General features: G+C 40.2%; 1 protein-coding gene across 5 annotated transcripts; it reads left to right on the top strand.

Annotated features, from left to right (window-relative positions):
- Positions 1-1,360: 1,360 nt before the first annotated feature.
- Positions 1,361-21,134, top strand: CSNK1D (casein kinase 1 delta). Of its 5 annotated transcripts, none has more exons than XR_010073267.1 (11): positions 1,361-1,668; positions 6,649-6,759; positions 8,503-8,651; positions 9,154-9,382; positions 9,751-9,921; positions 11,536-11,684; positions 12,159-12,330; positions 12,689-12,828; positions 18,063-18,129; positions 19,770-19,832; positions 19,980-21,134. XR_010073267.1 is itself a non-coding variant. In XM_063351927.1 (10 exons), the coding sequence occupies exons 1-9, from the start codon at positions 1,593-1,595 to the stop codon at positions 18,093-18,095; spliced, it is 1,230 nt and encodes a 409-aa protein (XP_063207997.1). In that variant the 5' UTR covers positions 1,362-1,592; the 3' UTR covers positions 18,096-18,129; positions 19,980-21,134. The 5 variants fall into 5 exon arrangements, 3 of the variants coding, with proteins under 3 accessions (XP_063207996.1, XP_063207997.1, XP_063207998.1); XR_010073268.1 differs by having other exon boundaries at positions 18,464-19,832; XM_063351927.1 differs by lacking the exon at positions 19,770-19,832 and having other exon boundaries at positions 1,362-1,668.
- Positions 21,135-21,918: the final 784 nt, after the last annotated feature.

Here is a 21,918-nt window from a genome sequence, read left to right as displayed (position 1 = left end):
AACCAAGGGGGTCCCTCTTCTTGGAAGCACCCAGCTTGAGCTGCATTAAACTGACTAGAAGCAGTTTAGAAAGCAAAGGGCTCCAGTCTGAACCTCACGAGTCAGCAAGAGGGTCTTCCTGAACTCTTCTTCAGCAATAGTGCACGGAGGAATACACTACACATGCCACACATCTGAAGAGGAGTGACACGGTCCCATCAGGTTCCTAATGCATGCATTCTCTGACTCACCCCTCCCTGCACACTTATGCTGCAGGTTCTTAACAACCACCCTCCACAGGAAAACACGGGTACCCATATACCCTTGTAGCCTAGTCCTCCTGCTCAGATGCTGCTTCTTACGTCCAAGGGGTATACTGCAGCTCCTGCTCGACAGGCAGTTGTAGCTCAGGCCTTGGCACACAACACAGCAACCTCTGCCCTCACGGTTGGGTCTGCAACACCAACCAGGCAGAATGATCCAGAAAACCCTGCATCTCAGCAGCATCACTGGCAGAAAGCGTCTCCAAGATGCAGGCTTATGCATTTCGTTCACTTTCAGGACACAGAAAAATTCCCCCTCGCAGGACAGCACAGGAAACTACTGGAAGGGTACTCAGAGACTCTTTGCCTAGAAACTTACTGTGACTTAACTTTCCCCCCCTCTGCCATCCTACACCTCCACCACACACCTGTCTCAATACTCCCAGCCCTTTTACACCACCGTCCACTGCCATCTGCAGCCCAACCCGGCTCATGTCAGAAGCTGCCTTCATAACCCATCTATGCACTGGCAAGTGCAGTCCCCCGCTTCCCATAAGACAAGGCAACCTCGAATCATCCAATATAAGACCACTAGCCTGTCAAGGTCGTGCTTTCAAGGGGTCTTGCTGCAAGAAAAGGAGAAGACATGCAAACAGTAACATTTTCTCACCACTCATCTTCCACTGTAGCACAGGCACGTGGTTCCTCCACCCCACAGCAGGCCGCAGAGATCCCAACACTCCTCCTCAGCAGGAATGACACCTTTTTCCCTGAAATCCGCAGGGTCATGACTCAGACTTTGTCCCTGACGCCCCACGGTCAAACGAGCGCTCCTCGAGGCCCAGCGCAGCCGGCGTACCTCTCCACCGCGATGACCCGGGAGGCCACAGGCCACATTCCCCGCCCGGCAGACCCTCGCGGCACGGCGCTGACGGCCCGAGCGGGCCCGGTCCTTGGGCTGACGCGACGAGGCAGCAGCCGGTGCCGCCGCGAACGGCTCCTCCCCTGGGGGCGCCGCGCGGCGACGCCTGAACCGAGACGGGGCAGGCGGCAGGCGCGAGCGCAGTCGCGCGCCTGGCGAGCCCGGCGCCCGGCCCCGCAGCCAGCACGCCCCGCCCCCGTTGCTAGGGAAGTGAGGTCACGCAGTATGGCGGCCGGCAGCCGGAGAGGCTGAGCGGCCGGTCCTGCGGGGAATCCGCGTCCATCCTTCCCGGGAGCTACGGCGACGGTGCTGCCTGTCTCACTAGTATCGAGCGCGATCAAAGCCGCGATGGCATCGGGAACCGCAGGGCTGTGAGGCGGCAGAGCGCGAGCCGGCGGGGCGGGTCGCGGACGAGCCGAGTTGCCGCCATGGAGCTGAGGGTTGGGAACCGGTACCGGCTGGGCCGGAAGATTGGGAGCGGCTCCTTCGGGGACATCTACCTGGGTAAGGAGGGTGGCTCGCTGGGAGCGAACGTGGCGGGCCCGAGGCTCTGTGGAGAACGTCGGGGGACAGGCCGGGGTGGGCGCTCCTCGCTGCCGTGCCCGCTTCCAGCCCGGCGGGGTTGGGCCGGGGGCAGCCCTCGGGACCTCGTTTCACCCCGGCTGGAGCTCAGGCTGCGCTGCTGCCCGAGAAATGCCCTTTGATATGAAGTACCTTGCTAGGGACACAGCAATAGCAATTTAATATTTTGTTGACATCCATGTCCTAATTTGGACAGTGCGGAAATTCTGGCTTATTTAGCTGCCTCGTCTCATTGTTGTCTTGTGACCTTGGGCACCGTTAATCTCCTCATCTGTAAAATGGGGGTAACGGTATAAATCCCCTGATTTGAAATAAAAAACCCACCACGGTCAGAAACATATTTTGGGAAAGAAATATGTGCATCAGGGTTAAATATCACTGCAGTGGACTAGGAAAAATTGCTGTCATAAGGATGTTGTTTCTCTTGCGAGGCCTAAGAAAAAAATTGCACAACTACGGATGACTAGGTTGCAGTTAAAAAATCCCTCAAGTCCTTCAAAGAATCATCATAGTTTGGCTATCCTGTTGCTTGAATGGTGCCCTAATGCATATATCTTATTCTGCTACCATGATTTCTACGCAGTTGTAAAGTTGCCAGGATTGGCATTGTCCTTGCCTGTCTGTTTATGTGGTTCTCTGTCATAATGGTTTACTGCTTATGATTATGACAAGCAGTAGTGGGTACAACAAGTTTTGAAAGCTAGCATTTTTAAAATACTCAAAATGTTCTGCAGACTCTTAAAACAGAAGAAGTGGGTTAAGTTCAGAGAAATATAAATTTTATATCCTGCCACACAGAAATGAGTACTCTGCATTTGAAAATTGTGGTAACTTAAAAAAGCAAGTGAAAAAGCAGGGGAGGTGGAACTTGCAGGGGCTAAGGTGCGTTTGCTGCATACGTCTGGAGGGTAAAAGCAACGTCACTAGCTAACGTATGTGGAGTGTTTGACAGTGTATGCAGTATGAGAGGTGTTTTTTCTTCCTAGACAGCAGTGCTTCGTGTTGCAGCGCACAGCTGGCATTCCAAAATAATTTGTTAGATAAAGCTGCTTGTTAGCAGATAATGGTTATCCGTAATATAGATCATATACCTGATGGAAAATCTCATATTTCTAGCTGAAGGCATGTGGTTGTCTAGAGGCAGAGAACGTGATTCTTTCTCTCTGCAATGCTTGCATTAAAGATCGAAGACTGTTGTGAGAACGATGGTATGCTTGTGCAAAAATCCTCATTAGCTACCACTGGGATTTTGGGTGGAGATTAGGATAGCAGTTAAAGTCTGAAAAATTTTAGATTATTTGAGAAACTCCTACTTTAGCATTTGACTACTGCTCAGGTAAATCAATTTATATTATAGTATAAATTTAAAGTGAAAGTAAAATAAGCATTTTCTTATTTGTCACTTTTATGTTTATGCATACAGCCCACACCAGTAAAGTTGCACAGGAAATAATAGTTCTCCGTATATCAGTACTACTGCCATGCTGCCTTTTGCACAAGAATTCCTCATCCTCAGTTTTTGACCTCTTCTTTTTATCTCTTAAGTAGCGAACATAGATTTACTTTTAGGACTTGCTGCAAATGTCATGCCTGAGCCAGGAACTAGTACAGAATTAGATACCTGGAAGATCCAGCTAACAGAATGGGGGGGCTGTTTCTCAAGAACCGAAGCCTTTTGTAGAGGCCCGTTTGGTTTGCCTGCTGTTATGTGGTAAAACAGAAGCATTTGAAATCTATGCTTTTTGTGGTAATGAAATGTGTTGTTTTTTTAAAAAAACCCACAAGTTTCTACTTGGACACTCAGACTGTACAGTAGGACATAAGTGCCTTAAAATAACTTTTAAAATTCTTTCAGAAGTCATTAATTTTTTAAGTGCCCATGCCTTCTGATAGCCCTTAGTAAATTTGTAGATTACCTCAGTGTAGATTTTGAGCTTGGATTTATGCTTTGAAAAGGAAGATTTGATTATTTTTGCCTGTTTCCAGTCCTCCTCTATTTTTTTTTAATGCAGCTACAAGGGTGTTGAAGGCATTCCAGAGTACAGGGTAGGGACCTTCTTTCTTTTGATCAGCTCTTTGGAATACAGAGCTGATGTCTCTGTTGTTATTGTTCTTTCATAATCTCTTCTATTCTCCCTCATACTTCAAAATATGTCTTCTGGAATTTGGAATGGCCTCAGCTTTGCATGCTTAGAGTGGCGGGGTCTGTGGGACAGGATTTTGAAAGGTAAGGCACTATTGTAAATAAAGGAGTGTGGACAACTTAAACAAAATAAAATTTAGGAACTTAGTGTACCTGCATCTTTTGAAGTTACCATCCAGAGGGAGATATGAAAGAAATGGATTCCCAGATATTCTAAATAGTATAAAAAGTGGAGGGCAGAGTTTTGTTGCTTAGTCCATGAAATACGAGTCACAAAGGCATTGCAGTCGCTGTCTTTTCATTATTTTTGCATTACCTATATATTTTTTGTAATATTTAATTTTGGGTTTTAAACTAACTAAAATAATTTCCAAGGCTTTCCTTATGGTAGAGGATTTTACAATTCCAAGTAAATTGGAATTTTGCAGTTTAAAAGAAAATACTTTTGCAACTCTAGACTATCTTTTTCACTTACAAATGGTGAATTTCTCATTATACTGCTTATTACTACTTTTTAATTATTGATCTCTCTCAAATTACTGCTTCTTACTACTTCTCAAATATTATTGTGTTTTCCTTAAAGGAAGCTAAGGTTTTGGTGGTTACAGTTATTTTAGAAATTTTGTCCTAGGGTTTAGAAGTCTATGAAATCCTGATCATCATGGATGAAGAGAGTTCAAGATGATTGCTTACTGTTTCTTTCCAAACAAAAACTAGTAGGCCTCAAGTTATGCTTTTAAGAGTGGGGATCAGAACAAACAGCAGGTGATATACTTCATGTGATACTAAACCATGAGGTAATGCAGAAAAGAGAAAGCCAAATTCTGAAAGTAGAGAGACTTGGTGATATGTCTGAAAAGTGTCACGCATCTCCTTTTGCCAATTCCTGTTTCCCCATAGTTCCTAAATTGCTTGGCTGTGACAGTATGTCACAGGCAGGGTGGAGGCAAACGTTTCTTGACTCAGTTATTTTCCCTACATACGTTCAAACTTTGAAAGTGAACAGGTAAGCCAGTTTTTTAGTCACTTGATTCCTGAAACAAGAATTTAATGAAATTTTGAAAAAGGGTTTTGAGAGGACAAATTATTGATTTTAGATAATCTGCCTTCCAACCGGATAAAATCATAAGGTGTCTGAATACATCTGGAGTATGTTGAGATTTAGGGAAGTTGTAGTCTATGTTTCCAAGGCATAAGAGGAGGTGATCTGAATTCCTAGCATTTCTTAGGTTGGCAGGGATACATGCCACACCTGTAAACACTCTGTTGCGTGAAAGGGGCAAAGCAGTTTTGGCAGAAGATAAACCCCCTTGCGTTCTAACACTCCTCACCCAGGTGGAAGGCTAGGTGTGGCTAGGTTTAAATTCTGAGTGATGCCCAATTCAGCACTATCAGTCCAATTGCATTTAATACGTATTAAACTGTTACGATTTGGATACACTAATAGTGGACTGCACCTTCAGTCTAGTCATGCTCATGAACTAGCACGGCCACTCTTGAGTCTTTGGTTGCGTTCAGTGAGAAACCAAAATGGCTAGCTACTTAAAAAGTGCAGTTTATTTAAACAACAGATATATAGGTTCTTAGGATTGACGGTGATAAATAAATACACTGTCTGCAAAGCACGTGCAAATGAAAGTACCGTTACCTATACAAAACGCGACAAAGTTATAAATGATACAGCCTGGCTATAAATGTAGGAAAGAGATTCTCTAGAGAAATTTCTAAGTTTCCTGAGAAAGCACTCAGATTAATCTAAGTCTTACCCAAAGGCGTCCCTATGGTGGGGAAGAAAGGCTCAGCCCGTCGACTGATCCCGAAAGTCAGTGATGGAATTATTTGTGATGGTGTCTTCCCTTGGTATCCCCCCTCTCTCAGGCTATTTTTATACTATTTGTTATCTTCAAGGTGGAGTTTGAGTGACTTCAGTCATATATACTTTTATCGTGATTGGTGTAAAATTCTCTCGCTTCACAATTAAAGGTATAGTTTACGAGAAATTCAGGGCGCAGTCTCAAGAAGGAGTGGTCGCACCTTGGAGGCAGGTAGCCTTCGGGATGGAGGTGTGTTTTGGTATTATAATGACATTATAATGAGCAAAGTTCGCACAAAGGACAGCATTTCATCAAAATTTGACAAAATGTTGGCTCCGAGTATCGAGCGGGCAGCTAATTGGCAGCTTATCTGTATCATGGTATCATCCCATTCCCGTATCTGCTATACATCATAGGGTAAAGCCGCAGAATAATTGCATCCCGCCCCGTACCTCATGTAGCTTCACAAGCATCCTTATCAGGGCACCACAGGTGTTGTATTCTTCATGCCAACTGTGGCTGTTTTCTACCTCAGAAGCCTCTTGACTTTATACTTTTCCTTAATGTGTGAACAATGCTGTACTTTTGTATTTTTAGCCAATTTAGTAATTCCATACACTCATTCTGAGCACTTCCACCACCAACTGGAAGTGGAAAGACACCCCTCAGAAGATGTGCTCGTATTATGTTTGGAATGGGATAGCAGCAGGTTTGGCTTCGTGTGCTACAGCATCTGATAGTTGTCTCTTAAACTGCTAGTCTGTTGGAGAGAATCTGTAACACTTCAGAATAACTTTTAGATAATCGTGGTTGAAAGTACTTAATAATCTCTGGATGTTTCTCATCGAGAAGTAGTTTGCCAATATTTGTTTCATTCCAGTCTTGATAAAGGAAATGGATCTTAAAACGTATTTTGACCAATGTTTTAAATTATTCTGGTTTTAGGAACTGATATTGCTGCCGGGGAGGAGGTTGCAATTAAGTTGGAATGTGTGAAAACCAAACATCCTCAGCTCCACATCGAGAGTAAAATCTACAAAATGATGCAGGGTGGAGGCAAGCAAATTATCTTACTTCTTCTGAGATTTAACTTTTTTTGTCTTATGTATCTGCCACCTGGACGTATTTAATGGTTAAGATCTCTTTTGACATATAAGAAGATGGGAAAGGGGGCTGTGTGCACTGTAGAGTAGCAGCCTCCAAATCCATGGCTACAAAAAACTTCATGGTAAGCACTAAGACCTTCCAATGTTGCTCATGGTCCCAGAGCGTTAAAATGTGAAAACCTCGAGCAATGTGGAACGAAGTATGGTCCTGTATGGCAGTACGCTGCCATTACACTTTTGTTTCTCGCAGGTCAGTGAAAGATGGTAACCACTGTTCTGGAGCTTTGGCTTGCTTTTATAGTAGCACAATTCTAAACTTAGTAAATTCAGGTTAACTTTTGTTATATATGATAGTTAGTATTCTTTCTTCTGAGTTAAAAATATTTCCTTGCTGTGGGAATTTAACACAAAATGGCATTAGTAGTAGAGGAGTGAAGCAACTTTGTAGCTACTGCCTGGCACTCTGCTAGGATAACTCACTCCTATATTTTGGAATTCTGCAAATGTAAGATCCCCATGCAGTTCTGGGACATAAACTCTGTGTAGTTAAGTTTTGCTTTTGTTTCATAGTCCCCTGAATTCTTCTTAAGTGAGGCTATACTTTGCATAAAGACTACATTCCACACTGTATCTCAAATGCAAAGTACAGTAATCATACATCTGGGAATGGATGATCACGTGTATTTGCGTTTAGTTACTTTTTAATTCCTGCCTCATTCAGTTGCCGCCTGCGTGTAACCTGAGTACCCTTCATAGAGTAAAATGCTTCCTTTAGGGGCTTACTAAGGCTATGATGGCAGATTCCTTCTGAGGATGGATGCTGCAGAGGCAGGTGGCAGAAGGTTAAGTTTCCATCCGAATAAGGGTTTCTCTGTGAAGGGAATTCAGGAAAAAATAATGCATATCGAGTAAAGGTAAGAGTTTAAAATGGATGCATTATACCATTTCACTTTCAAAAGGCATACAATTAACTCAAAGTAAAGGCATCTGAAATTCTGAATAAGGCTACCTCTGTACAGGTTTAATTGAAAATTTTTCAGCAATTATATAGTTTTGTGTGAAATAACTTTACTGAGATTCTGCATAAAGCGAGGCTAATTTTATCGCTCTCGAGCCTCTTGTAAACAATGCTACTTTGGTAGATATTCACCAAACAGCAAATAAAATGGAACTATAGAACAAACAAGAGTATGAAGCGAGGGTGAAAATTAATTGCAAATTGAAATAGGAGAGAGAGGTATTTTATGGTGATCTTGTAGGCTTTGAAAATAAGAAGTTAATTTCTAAGGCCTTCTTCAGTAATAATATTTAGTGGTTTGTCAGTGTTTTTATTTTCAGACTTCCAGTTTGCTCCTTGTTGCCATCTCGGTAATACTTGTAAAATGTTTAAGGTTCAAATCCAGCAAAAACACTAAACACTTCCAAGTTACAAGCTAAGCACAAAGACTGGGAGGTTTCTGGGGAAGAGGAAAAAGACTATTTTTAGACCTCTGTTGCTATAATTTTATGTTGGTTCTGCTGCGAAATTATCGAACTTCATTTTGGAATGGCTGAAAGTAGCATAAAATATTAAGCTACACTGTAAATACAAACATTCTTAGTAATGACCCTCTCAGAGAACCTTGAAGATTTGTGTGTATGAACTGTATAAATCCAATTGTTATACTGAATAAACTGTTTCCTTTTTTTGTAGTGGGTATTCCCACAATTAAGTGGTGTGGAGCGGAAGGGGACTACAATGTAATGGTGATGGAGCTGTTGGGACCAAGTCTTGAAGATCTCTTCAATTTTTGTTCAAGGAAATTTAGTCTCAAGACAGTCCTATTGCTTGCTGACCAAATGGTAGGAGGCTGCTTTGTTGATCTTGATAGTGTAGTATGTTGGGATATTAAAGTTCCTTGAGAGACCATAACCAACTACGTTTTAGTTCTGTAATTCAGAGGGGAATAGGCTGTGTCATTAGAGAAAAGACTCGAAAATAATTTTGGTTCTGTAAATATAAAGTGCCCCAACAAAAGTGAAACCAAAGTCTTAATTTGATTTTTAAAAACTGGGCCTGTGCTGTTTGCAAACCAGGTGTTGCACTGCTCAAAGACAAAGAAATTCCCTGAAGAAAGTTTTTGGAAACAAATGTAAAATAGTTACAGGGAAAGAGCTGGAGAGAAGGTTTATCTATTGTCTTCTAAATTATGTTCTCTTTAACGCCCTTAAATTTTACAATAAAAAGTTTTGTTACCTCTTTTATCATTAAAACAGTTTTGCTAGTGTTTTTATAAGAAAAACAGTGTATGCCCAGTCTCTCTGATTATTTTTTTTTTTTTAATTTTTTTTTCTCTGTATTTAGATTAGTCGGATTGAATATATTCACTCTAAGAACTTCATTCACCGAGATGTGAAGCCAGATAACTTCTTAATGGGCCTGGGGAAGAAAGGCAATCTTGTCTACATAATAGACTTTGGATTGGCAAAGAAGTATCGAGATGCTCGAACTCACCAACATATTCCATATCGTGAAAATAAAAACTTAACAGGAACTGCCCGTTATGCATCCATCAACACTCATCTTGGAATTGGTGAGCTGGGGAAAGCAATAAATAGGAATAGTGTCGATGCACATAATTTTAGTGCAAGTAGATGTTGCTTTATGGAAGCACAGAAGACAGTCTCCTTAGTTCTGGCACTAACAGTGCAGCATGCTTGGCTTCCTGTCTCTTGATGGGGTGGGATTCGGTCACTTTGTAATTCTCAGGAATTAGCACGTTTTTTACTAACTACAAGGGCGATAGGCCTTTTCTTATACTGGATGAGTATATCATGGGCATAGTAACTCTCAGATATCTCTTGTTTTTCTAAGGGTTTTTATGACAGTCTTGTTGCACAGTCTTTTGTTTTTCCAGTAGAAAATGAAACCTAATGAGTCCACTTTTTTATGCTGTTGTAGAGCAATCTCGCAGAGATGACTTGGAGTCCTTGGGCTATGTACTGATGTATTTTAACCTGGGCTCCCTCCCCTGGCAGGGACTGAAAGCAGCAACAAAGAGGCAGAAATACGAACGTATCAGTGAAAAGAAAATGTCTACACCCATTGAGGTTTTGTGTAAAGGATATCCTTGTAAGTTACTCTTATGTGGCACTAGGCCTACATGTTCACGTTTGTAGTGGTATTTCTTTTTTCTTTACACTGAATTCTACCAGTCTTTTTTATTTCTCTCTCTCTCTCTCTCTCTCCCACCCTCACCCCCCCCAACCCCATGATTGGATACATCCATGCTAAAGATACTGTGCTTTCAAGACCAGGATCTTGGCAATCGTAGACCATTTCTATTTATCCCTGGTCTTAACTATTAGTAAACAATTATTGCGGTGCCCTCTAGTTGAAGTATAGCGTGGTACATCTGATTTGCACTGCACTGTGTGTGCATGCATCGATGCTGGCTGGATAACTCGAACAGACAAGTAGCTTTTTGCAAAACTACCCGTTTCTTCGTATGTGTGGGTACTGTTTCTTGGATAAATCAGATTGTATAGTCAGATGCACCTCTTAATTATTGCAGTTGTTTCACTTGGGAATTGTCATTCCAGGTTCATCTGGTTTGGCCTGTTGATGGTCAGCATCTATAAGAGGCATAAGAAACCCACCTATATCCTAGCATCATGCCTCAAAGCTGTTCTTTTTCTCAATTTGGTATTTGCACCACAGTAATAACTAGGCATTTTTGAACCCTGAAAAATTATACTTAAATCGGTTTTAAAACTTGTTAACATTAGCTGCCACTGGAGAACATTGTTGATCTTTCATGACTAGTTCTGTCTCTATTCTTTACACGTTCTTGTCTTCAGCAGCTAGGTACGGTAAGGAGAACTATAGTTTTTGTTGGGTTATATGAAAATTTACTGTCTTTGATCTGTTTCAAATGTTGCTTCATATGTGTTTCTTTAGATTCAGTGTATTTTTTCTCTGGGGTTAACAGACAGGGAAGACTAATCAAGTTTTCTTGTGCTGTTTGTTAGAATTTCTTTCTTAACGTAAGTTATTAATATATTATTTCAGCTGGAAAGACCTGAACTCAAAAGCTGGTATTTTGATACTGCTGTTATTTCTGGCGCATTGAATTCACAACGATATTCGTTTCTTTGCTGTGTAACTAATACTTTGTGTGCCATATAAAACAGGTGTTCAGTTTATTGCAAATCTAAAATTATAGCATGACGCATATGGGAAATTTATGTGGGTCCCCTAGTTTTTGCATGTTTTGTTTGGTAGCAGACATAAATCTTTATGTGCCTTAACAACCAAGAGATGCTAGTCCATGTCCTGCAATAAATTGCATTTAAATATATTCAAAGCAAAGAAGGGAAAAAAAACCATTCTCTTTTCTTTGCTCAACTGTAGTTTTAAACTTCTCCCCCTTCCCCCTTTCTCCTTTCCCCCCCAGCCCCAGCCAATGGTTGGGTCAAGAAGTTTAATATTAGTTCCTCTCTGATGATGACAAATGAGATCTACTCTGTGACAGACAAATAATTTCCTTTTCAGGGTTGACTTGATAGGTGGGCTATAGTGTTGCCTGTCGTAGATTTCTGGTATTACGTCATTATTCTTTTTCTTATATTTAGGAGATTCCCTATTTGGTGGGTTTGGACTGGTTGGGAGGTTTTTTGGGTGATTCAGAATTATAAAAAGCAAATGTGAAGCTGAAGGGAAAAAACAGGCTTTTTTTTATTACAGCTGAATTTGCCACGTACTTGAATTTCTGCCGTTCTTTGCGTTTTGATGACAAACCGGACTATTCCTATCTAAGGCAATTATTCAGAAACCTCTTCCACCGACAAGGGTTCTCGTATGACTATGTGTTTGACTGGAACATGCTGAAATTTGTGAGTAGCTGACACAGATTTCTAAAATTTTTTTTTTTGTAATGGTATTTTTTTTACTGCATTGTCAGTTTTGAGTATCTTAACTGATACTATAAGATTGTCTTGCCTTTCTCCTCCTGGAAGCTATATTGTCTAGAAAAAAGATCAGGAAATAAGGAAAGGCAGGAGATACAGGAGCCGTGAGATGGCTGTTGAATGAGTTGAATGACAACTAAGCTGAAGTTATAGAGTTTTAAATGTGTCAGGCTTCTGAGATACTTCCTTCAGGGCAGTCACCGTGCTAGGTTGCGGAATTCTTATTTTCTCCCACCTTGATCTTCAGCACAGGTCATTTGCAACTGTTGAGGAGGTGTCTAATGCCCTAGCAAACTTCAATTAATGGGTTGTCCAGTTCTTTATTTTCAGTATTTTTATCCGAATATATAACTGTAAACTCAGTAATCTCCCAGGTTGTTCACTACTCTTGACCCGTAGGGTGCAAGCAGGGCGGCTGAAGATGCTGAACGTGAAAGACGAGAACGAGAGGAAAGATTGAGACATACACGAAATCCAGCTGTGCGTGGATTACCCTCCACTGCTTCTGGCAGGCTGAGAGGAACGCAAGATGTAGCTCCTCCTACTCCTCTTACCCCAACTTCACATGCTGGTAAGTAAACAAATACCCAGATAGATGCACCTTGTAGACAACTCTTAATTTGCAGTTTGCTCCTGGTCATTGAAAATTCTAAATGAGAATTAGGATACCTGAATGGTAGTTGTCTGTGGTCAGGGTCTGGGTTTTTTGTTTTTTCTCCTCCTTGGTTTTCAGTAGATCGAAGGTAATTGTGTACACTCATTACCTGCCAGTTGCTATTTAGATTTCTGTGAACGTAAAACAAAGGCCTTGATTTCTCTTGTTTTAATCTGGAATTCTCATGTGCAAACAACAAGAGTGTAATTTTATCAGTGACCAGGTTATAATCGCATTTCTCATTATGGGAATCTAATGCAGTATTTTCTCACAGCCAACACCTCTCCTCGGCCAGTATCTGGTATGGAACGAGAAAGGAAAGTGAGTATGAGATTGCATCGCGGTGCCCCAGTCAATATCTCGTCGTCTGACTTAACAGGCCGACAAGATACCTCTCGCATGTCAACTTCACAGGTAAAAAAGATTGCTGTGTAATGGAAAAATGAGGATGATATGATAAAGTTAATTTGCCAAAAGAACATACCAGCTAGTTGATGTGATGTCATAGTGATTTTGCAGATGATGTTGGCTCATATAAATACTTGACATTTTAACTGAATGTTTGTGAGCTGGCTGTAGACTACTGTAAAGAAAACTTTTTTTTTTTTTTACCTTGGCAGCAATAAGCATAAAGTACTCAAAGTAATACAGAGTCATTGGTGTACAAGATGATGCTAAATCCTGGAGATACAGCATTTTTACCTACAATTATAGTGTTTAGCTCATTTGCTTATCGAATTTCTTTTATCTGTTATCAATGAGGAAGCAGAGTAAGTTAGAGGCAGTTGTGAGTCATTCTTCCAAATCAACAGAGCAGCGAATGTTGGTGCAGAATAGACAAGAAATAGTTGGTGAAGAACAGAAAAGTGCAAAAGTGAAGAAATGTTGTAGTGCAGTACTGTAGTTCAGAGCAGATAAGAAGCCACATACGTGGATGATGGATAGGTCGCAGAAGGCTCATTTGAAGAGGATGGCAGGAGGATGAATGATACAGTGATTCATAGCCACAGTCAGCACTGAAATCATCCTCATTGGTCACAGTGACTTAGCAAAGAGATTTTAGGAATGCTTCTTTTTAAGTCTGATAAACAATGTTGAAATATATTTTTAACTCTTTATGCTATAGCTGAAACGTTCCTTTTTCAGGGTATTCACACAGACTTGTCCTAAGTAGTGTATGGTCTAGCTTTTTACAGCTTACCTTTAGTCTTACTTACAGAATGGGGAATCACCTGTACAGTAGGCATACTGCAATATTGCCGGGAGAGCAGTCTGTCATGAGGACTGGTGCAGTCGCCTAGGGCTCTTTCCATCATGCCCCAATGCTGTGCTGGAGTTCTAACTGCATAATTTTTGCCGTGGACCCATTTTATTCCTCGTTGCCAGAGCATATTGATAAAAATTAACTCAGTTCCTTTTGGCTTCATCATTTAATTGGCAGAATGAATTATTTTGGATGATACATGTTCTTATATATAAAATCATACTGCTCGAGGGAATGCTCTTTTAGATGGAGGCCAGGTGGGTATTTCTAATGAAGACAGGGTGAATTGAATTGGAGAAACAATTCTTCTGTAACAAAAGTGGGATTTTTTTAGTTGATTTTCAGCTGAATGAATTGTTTCACCACATAGCTGCACAAAAATGTTCATGCTTGCACAACGGATAGAGAAAAATGACTGGATGAGAATAGGAGACAGGTGAGGTTTTCTGTGTTGACTTTGGTGGTGATTTTTGCCAGCTTAAATTGCTCACTGAACTACAATTCTTGCCACCAGAAATTCTCACGTTGAAATATTTTATGGCTGAAGCTTGTAAACAGTATGAAAACAAAGAAGGTAAAACTGCATATAGTTATGGATCTTGTAAATATGCGTAAATACCTGACAGAAGAATGTAAAGAAGGTGCAGCCAGACTCTTCTCAGCGATATCCAGTGAGTGGACAACGGACAGTGGGCACTAACTGAAATATAAGAAATTACCATTTAGACATAAGAAAACTTTTTTACTATGAGGGTGGGCAAGGACTGGAACAGGTTGCCCTAAGAGGTTGTGGCGTGTCCCTCTTGTGAATTATTTGGAGCCCAATTGGACATTGTCCTGTACAGCCTGCTCTAGTTGACCTTGCTTTGGGTGTTGGGTTTGGACTAGATGATTGCCAGGGGTCCCTTCTGACCTCAGCTGTTCTGTGAGGGTGTGGGGCCGAGTTCCCCCTGAACATTTACTCCGATGTAAAGATGGTTTCCTGGTATAGTGTGTGTGCCCAGGGTTTGTCTCTGGCATTCTGAGCAAATCTCAGATGCTTTGTCTCTGTTGCCAGTCTGATAACTAATTAATGGGAGTAACAGAAATAAGCACAGCGATGTTACTTGCCTGTGTTAGGAGAGACTTCATCTTTCATTTTTTTGTTACATTGCTGATGTAACTCGGTGTGCCAGTGATGCTTTTCTAAACATCGTAATGTATAAATAATGCAGGTGGGTTTGCAGATACATTTTGCTCCTGCCTAACTTGTAGAGTGGGAGTACTCTGAGATTGTGTAGGACTGTGGGTTCTTCAGAGTAATCTTTGAGTAATCAGATGTATAATTTGTGGCGTGGGCCAACAGTACAGTCTGGCTTAATGGCACATTTCCATACCCGCCCTTTTTAACACTCTGCTCCAACTATGGGATCACTTGGTTGACCTCTTGATAATCCCAATAGCAGCCTAGTCATGATCTTCTCTGAGTTTGTTAGAATTAAGCGTTCATCATCTGTTGTCTTCATTTAGTTCTTATCAAGGCAGTGAACCAATGCTGGTCTCCACTCGTGGTGACTGAATAACAGTGTGCAACCATAGGATAACTTAAACAGCTTCCCATGGGCCTCTCGGATTTGGAATGCAAGATAGATTTACTTAGACTCTACCTTATAACAGTTCCCCTTGAGCTCATTAGAGAAAATTTGCTTTTCATTTTCCCAGTTTTCACTTACTCCGTAGCAGGTGAGATGGCTCAAGTTGCAAGTCTTCACAGCTTATGCTCTTACTGTCTTCATAACATTAAGGTAGTTCTACCATAATCAAAATTTATCCTTAGATGTTTACCAGGTTACCAGTTAAAGCCATGGGTTTCCCATTATCTTATACCCTGTTCTTAGTCAGGAAAACTTAAAGTATTGAACTCGCATGGCAAGGTTATTAAGGAGAATTTTGATCGGCTAGGTGCAAGAATATAGAAAATAATCCATACTGCTTCTTATCAGGGGAACAGTAAAGAACAGCAACTCTTTGTCCATGCCCATTCCAAGTGTCTTAGTTTCCTTTGTAAGTCTTAAGTAAATAGGCTACCACTGCTCCTTTTTCAGGAAGTGCTTAAATCATACTGCTGGTAGAAAGCAGCTTTTAAAGTTTGCTGTGCAGATCTACAGATGTCTTATGTTAAGAAGTGCATTTGTAAGAGTTGCTATTTATAACTTGATAAATTAGTTTTGTTATTTTATTTTATTTGGATGCCTTGGTTTGGTAAGGCGATGCTGTGTCTGTAATCTCCACCTCTCATCGTCTAGAGGAAAGGCTACTGCTTGTTAAACTCTGGGCAATGGAAATGTGCGGAGGTTACTCAAAGAAATGATGAAGCTGCTTAGCTCTACGTAGAGTTCTTAAAGATGTCTCCACATTTTTATCTTTCTTTTTTCCAAAATGACTTCCAGTCAGTTCAGACTGAAACTGAAAATGAAGGCTGGGAATGTATATTAATACAAACTTACATTCTCTTATGTAAAATAGTTCTTCTCAGAGAAATTTAACACTCATGGAAAAATGGTAATTGGTAAGGATAGCAAAACAGGTGTCATGTATATTCCCCACCTCCAAGGTATGGTCCACATAGTACCTAAACCATTCTCATTAGAAAGACTAGCACTTTGTAACAGGAAGTAATGAGTGTTTATTGGAGTAACATCTAGCATGTCTGTGAAACTTAAACATTTCTAATGAAATTACATAAATTCTATGGCAGACGTTATTCAGTACTTTTCTCGATTATATGGAATTGAAGGCAACAGCTAAAAATCTGCAAGTTGTCAGATGTTTGACGGCCATAAACATCAGTGAGAGCTGAGCAGTCAGGTGAAGCCTATTCACATAAAATGTGTATTACTGCAGTACTCCAACACCTGATTAGGAAGAAGCAGTGGAGACCATTGTCTTATATTTTGGGAACTATAGCTGTGGTAACCAGTGACTGAGGAGGCTTTAGGTGTAATGTTGGAGCGGTAACTGTGATGTCTTCATGAAAGGGAGCGATTTCATCCTTGCATTTATGTATGATACAGTAATGACCAGAAATGGAGAGGTTCTTTCATGTCATTAATGAGACGGGTGCTGGAATATTATGCTTAGTTCATTTCTCAGTATCTTAATTGGAAAACTGTAACACTAAGAAGAGCAATAAAAATTGACCTTGGGAAAACAGGTCTGTTTCCTTGAGGAAACAGATTGTACAATGCAAGAATTTCAAATCAACATCTTTCAGTTTGTCTGAAGGGTAAGAGGTCATCTTGAGTTAGTTGGTGTAGTATTTTAGAGACAATTATTTTAACAGGAACTGACATTTATTCAGAAAATGTATGTGAAGAACTTATTACTTAAAATTAAAACCACTCACATTTAAAGAAGAGTGAAACAGAGGCCTAAGTGAAGGCAGCCACCTGCTGAACTAAAAGAAGTAGGTCATCTGTCCCCTTTGCCTTTGCATCAAAACTGTATTCGTTTCTAGGTGGTGTATTCAGGTCTAAAGCAAGCCTAAATTACAAGTCTCTGTGCAATGAAGAGCTGTGATCTGTGCTGGACAGAAAATCATACCAGCTGTTAAAAGATCCCTCTGCTCTTGGGCTCTGTGAGCAAACTGTTCACTAAGTCTCCTTTACATAGTCAGTCTTTAAACGTTAAGAAACCTAGTAAAGGAGGTCATGAGCATTCCAGTAAAGACTACTTTGAATCAGTTCTGTCTGTCCACATTGCACAGACTGCATCCCGAAAGCAGTGCTCATCTCAAGAGTCTAGTTGTGGGTGAGTAGCCTTCATTCCCTTTCACAGAAGGTTCAATCCGACTGCTCATGGTATACAGTAAGTTGTTTAATTTTTTTTTCCTGAATGTGGCATGTTCAGCACCCAACAGTCAAAGCCGTGCATATTTCCTGCTGGTAACAGAGGTATTCTCTCCATAGTTGGAAGAAGAGGTTGGAGTGCTGCACAAAGAAATATTTGATTAAGTCTCTTTGACAGAGGAAGTTTTTAGAAGACTGTAGCCAACACCGGCGTTGAACAACTGAAGTGTTGTGCCGCTTCCCTAGGGAAAAAGCAACATGCTTCCAATGCCTCTGCATTTTCCATCTCCTCATGAGCAAATCTTTCTCCATATATCCATCTTAATAGGCATCATACTCTGCGTTGTTCTTCTGACCCTGTCAGCTTTCTTTGAGGAATATGATTTGTTCCTTTTACGTATCTCTTAATATGATAGAAATGTCTTATAGAAGTCTGATTGCAGAGTTCCTCAAGAGATACATTTGCTACTGCAAGTTTAGGTTGGGTATTTGTTAGACATCTTTATATATTGGGGCAGTGGAATTGTTACAAATTGCTGTCTTTTCCCCTACCTCAGAATAGCATTCCTTTCGAACACCATGGCAAGTAGCTGCTCGTCTCCTTTCGTTGGAAGGCAGCACTGGGTGAGTGCTTCTCATTAGACACCAAAACTTTGGATGGGGCGGGGAAAAAAAATCCTTGGAAACATCCGACTTTGCTTCTTCTCCTCACATTATCTCATAGTTGTACCTGGGCCTTCCGGTCAGATGCTTGATGAAGCATTGGTTTTTCTCTAACTCTAACTAAAAGTAAATGTCCTTCCAAAAGTTGAATTATTGCTGCTGTTCCTCTTGGACTCTTAAGCAGAATTGACAAAAATAGTGACTTAAAAAGTCCCTAAAACCGTTCAAGTGTCAACAATAAAATAAAATAATGAAGTCTAAATTTTAGCTGTTTGAGAATTGCATGTCTTTCCAGGGATGTTCATGCGGCAGTGTGTCATCCATTCAAAACCAGATCGGCTTCAGAATTGTAAAATCAAAATACTTGTATGAAGACTCAATTGACTGTATTACTCGAATAAGGCTCTGTCTTGTCGTGAATGGAACGTTCTGCTACAGCTGTATCCATTTCTCCCTGGTTTATATTCTTATCCATTCCTTATGAGCTGTCATTTTAAAAATAGTCAGATCTATTCAGATCTATATTTTAAAAATGTTCACACACTAATGAGAATAGTTTGAACACGAGCATCTCGGAGGTAGGCAGACTTGGATCTGGGTATTTAGAACTCCTTTCCACTTTTCAGTGCAGTAGAAGTTTCTGCCTTTCTGTGTGCAGCTTTTGGCTTTTTAGTCTGTTCTGCTTTTGGCATTAACGGGTTTCATCAGGGAAATAACAAGTTTCAGTTGGAATCTGAACCTTGATGGCTGAAGGATGCTTTCTTAAGTATTTCAGGAGCTTCTTTGCTTTGCTTCTTATTAAAAAAAGGCTGTGAGATTTTTCTGTTCCTTAAGAAATTCTGTTGTATAACTGTCTGCTGCCTCACGTTCTCTATAAAGCCTAAGCTTGCACTAATCCCGTATCTCTAGTTGGTGAAGAATCCTGCTGTTCCTCTTCTGTTTTCTCCTCCTGCTTTGTGTGCTTGGCTGACTGTGCACAAGCTGCTTCGTAGTTTGTAACATTAAAAAGATCCAACTGTAAATGGCAGCTTAACACTTTTAAATTACAATTATCAGACCTTGGTCAAAAATAAATAAAAAATTAAAAAAAAAGGGGGGGGGGGGCAAACGTAGAGCTTTGCGTTGGAAAGAAAGCTTGTGTGCGGGAGACGTGCAGATTCTGGTCTGCTTAGGGTTACGTCTGCATTGGTTGGCCTTTACTGTATGCCTTACTATTTGTAGCTGTTTACAACTGAAATTAATACTGAATACCGATTCAGCTACTTCGACGTTTCTCGCTTCTTAAATTGCAGTGACGTATGGTGGTCGTTTTTCACTTTCACAGTGAAAGTGTTACTGAAATAGTGTTACACTGTTATTGAAATAGGTCAAGCTATGGAAATAAATGAAGTGTCTTTTAACACAATGTCCCATGAAAAATTAAAAGCCATTGAAAATAATTAAATTTTGTTACCCTCTTATTGGAATTTTTTTTTTCCAACTTAATTATTCATTGAGTCTGTTTCTACACATTGGTGGTGTTTTCATCTGGTTTGTTCTTTCTTCTGTGCATGTTTATGCTCTGTTTACTTTTCTTCAAAACATCCCCTCTGGCTGGAAAGGTGAATTTTCCATGTTAACTTCTAATAAAGAAGGAAAATACAGGGAACTTCGTGTAGCTACAGGTGGGTGCGAAACATCGTATAGCTCATTGGATTTTAAATTCACACACTTACTTTTGGCAACGAACTATTTAAAAGTACATTGAGAGCCACTTGTATGTTAACTGGAATGATATGTGCTGATGTTGTCTTGTTTTTTGGCTTTGGTAGATTCCTGCTCGGGTAACTACCAGTGTTCTCCAGTCTGCTGTGCACCGATGAAAATTATTTTGCCATGGAGGGCAGATAATGCATGGCTGATCTCCTATGTTACCAATGGCTTTACTAGCAAAAATACCTTGAACTAGAGCGGAAACATTACAGTTGGAGTTCTCCATGTGACTTAAAAGGTACTTGGAGGAACATGGACAGACTCCAGCAGCTGCCATTACAGGATGCTTTTGCCAGAAACCCAATGACCTTAAGAGAACCCTGTGGTAACAGGGCTGGAAAAGAAAGATGGTTTACAGAGTTGACCGCCTGTTATCGGACGGCCGTTTCAGTTTTCCCTCCACAGGCGGCAGACTTTACCCCCTTTTTATTATTCTACTGTAACTATAAATCTTTTACTTGGTTTAAGAAAGTTTTTTGTATCATTTTGCTAAAATTATTGGCTTAATTCTCTGTAAAGAACTCTTGCTTTTGTCTGATTTAAAAATGTAGAATATAAAGAAACCTAAACTAAAGACAATGACTTGAAATTTCTTGTTTAAAAAAATTAGTCTGGCAGGGAACATGTAAATGAATCAAAACCATCTGACTTTATTTAAACTGTTTACTTATTTGTATGGTCCCATTCTGACTGAGACGGTTTTCTCATGAAATTTTAAAAACTGTTAGAATTTTACTTTGCTGTTTGCTGTCTTCGTTCACACTTAACATTTAACTTTCCGTGTACCACAAAGGAATTTTTAATAATTGTTCTTTTTCATAAAAGAGGAAAACTAAATACCCTGCTGGAGAGTGTAAGTATAGTAGAGATGGTGATAATGGATTTCTTTTTTTGTAAAGAAAATGAAGGACAAAGTGAAAGACTCTGGCATTTGAGGGATTTAGAATTTGAAAGTTTGTCCTATCTCTCTGCTTAGTTTGGGTGAATGGATAGTTTCAAACGTCACTTTTATTTTGTTTCCTGCACTCTGAGGCTGGTTAGCTTAGAGGGTATTGCAAGTGGAAAATACGTGTTGCTACTGAGTCTTTGGTGAATTTGCACGTTTCATTCAGCATCTACATGTTTAAAAATAAATAAATAAATTGATTCAGGCCTTCTGTTTCATGCCGAGACTCAAAAAAGGAATTCTTTAAAAAAAAAAAAAAAAAACCAAACCCCAAACTAAAACCCAACCCAAAACAACCTATTCTTGCTGTGAAATCCTGAGACTTTTTACAGTTCAGGTGCATGCCATTATTGCTAATTGTATTCAACCTGAGTATGCCCAGAATCATTAGCTAGGAATGAATGACTCATCATGCTTAGGTTGTCCAAAAAAACTGTTGCAGGTGTTGTTAGCACCTGTTGGTTATGGAATAGGGGAGATTCTTCATATTGTTTGTTACCGTAAACTGTCTCATAAAATAAAAGTAAGTATTCTGTCCTCACAGTACTTAGAACAGTATCAGAAGTACTGTTGATACTAATGTGACTGAAGTAATGCGGAATTCCATGTTAGAAACGATAGTATACGCAGAGATTTTGTTTGAACAGTTAAGTATTTTGAGAAATTCTTCCCTGCTTGAAAACAAAATTTTTTTAAAGGCATATTGGTCTTCAAAGTTTTATGAAGAGTAATTTTTATTGTTTCGGTGTTTGTTTACAAATTCTTTTTTTGCCCCTCTCAAAGGTCCACATATTAAGTATTAGTCATGCTCTGGATGTTTTTAGAACACTAGCGACTTGCCCGTATGTACTCTGGGTCTGACTGGGACACCTGTGTTTGGGGAGAGTATAGTGGAAAAGCTTAAGAGTTTGATTCATTGATAAGTTTGCATAAGAGAATTATTTCCTCAGTTACTATAAACTTCAGTATTTTAGGCATGTGCACTACCATTTGAACAGTTTTACACCTCACTGTGCTTTCCTTGTAAATATCTGTGGTTAATAATGTACTGT

This window comes from Chroicocephalus ridibundus, chromosome 14 (genome assembly GCF_963924245.1).
Source record: "Chroicocephalus ridibundus chromosome 14, bChrRid1.1, whole genome shotgun sequence".
Taxonomy (NCBI): domain Eukaryota; kingdom Metazoa; phylum Chordata; class Aves; order Charadriiformes; family Laridae; genus Chroicocephalus; species Chroicocephalus ridibundus.
Note: the sequence above shows the minus strand (reverse complement) of the source record. Positions and strands in the feature narration are given on the sequence as shown.

Coding starts and splice junctions, on each gene's coding strand:
- CSNK1D (XM_063351926.1), top strand. CDS start 1,593: ATGGAGCTGAGGGTTGGGAACCGGTACCGGCTGGGCCGGAAGATTGGG. Junction 8,652..9,153: donor TATTGCTTGCTGACCAAATG/GTAGGAGGCTGC, acceptor CTCTGTATTTAG/ATTAGTCGGATTGAATATAT. Junction 11,685..12,158: donor ACTGGAACATGCTGAAATTT/GTGAGTAGCTGA, acceptor CTTGACCCGTAG/GGTGCAAGCAGGGCGGCTGA.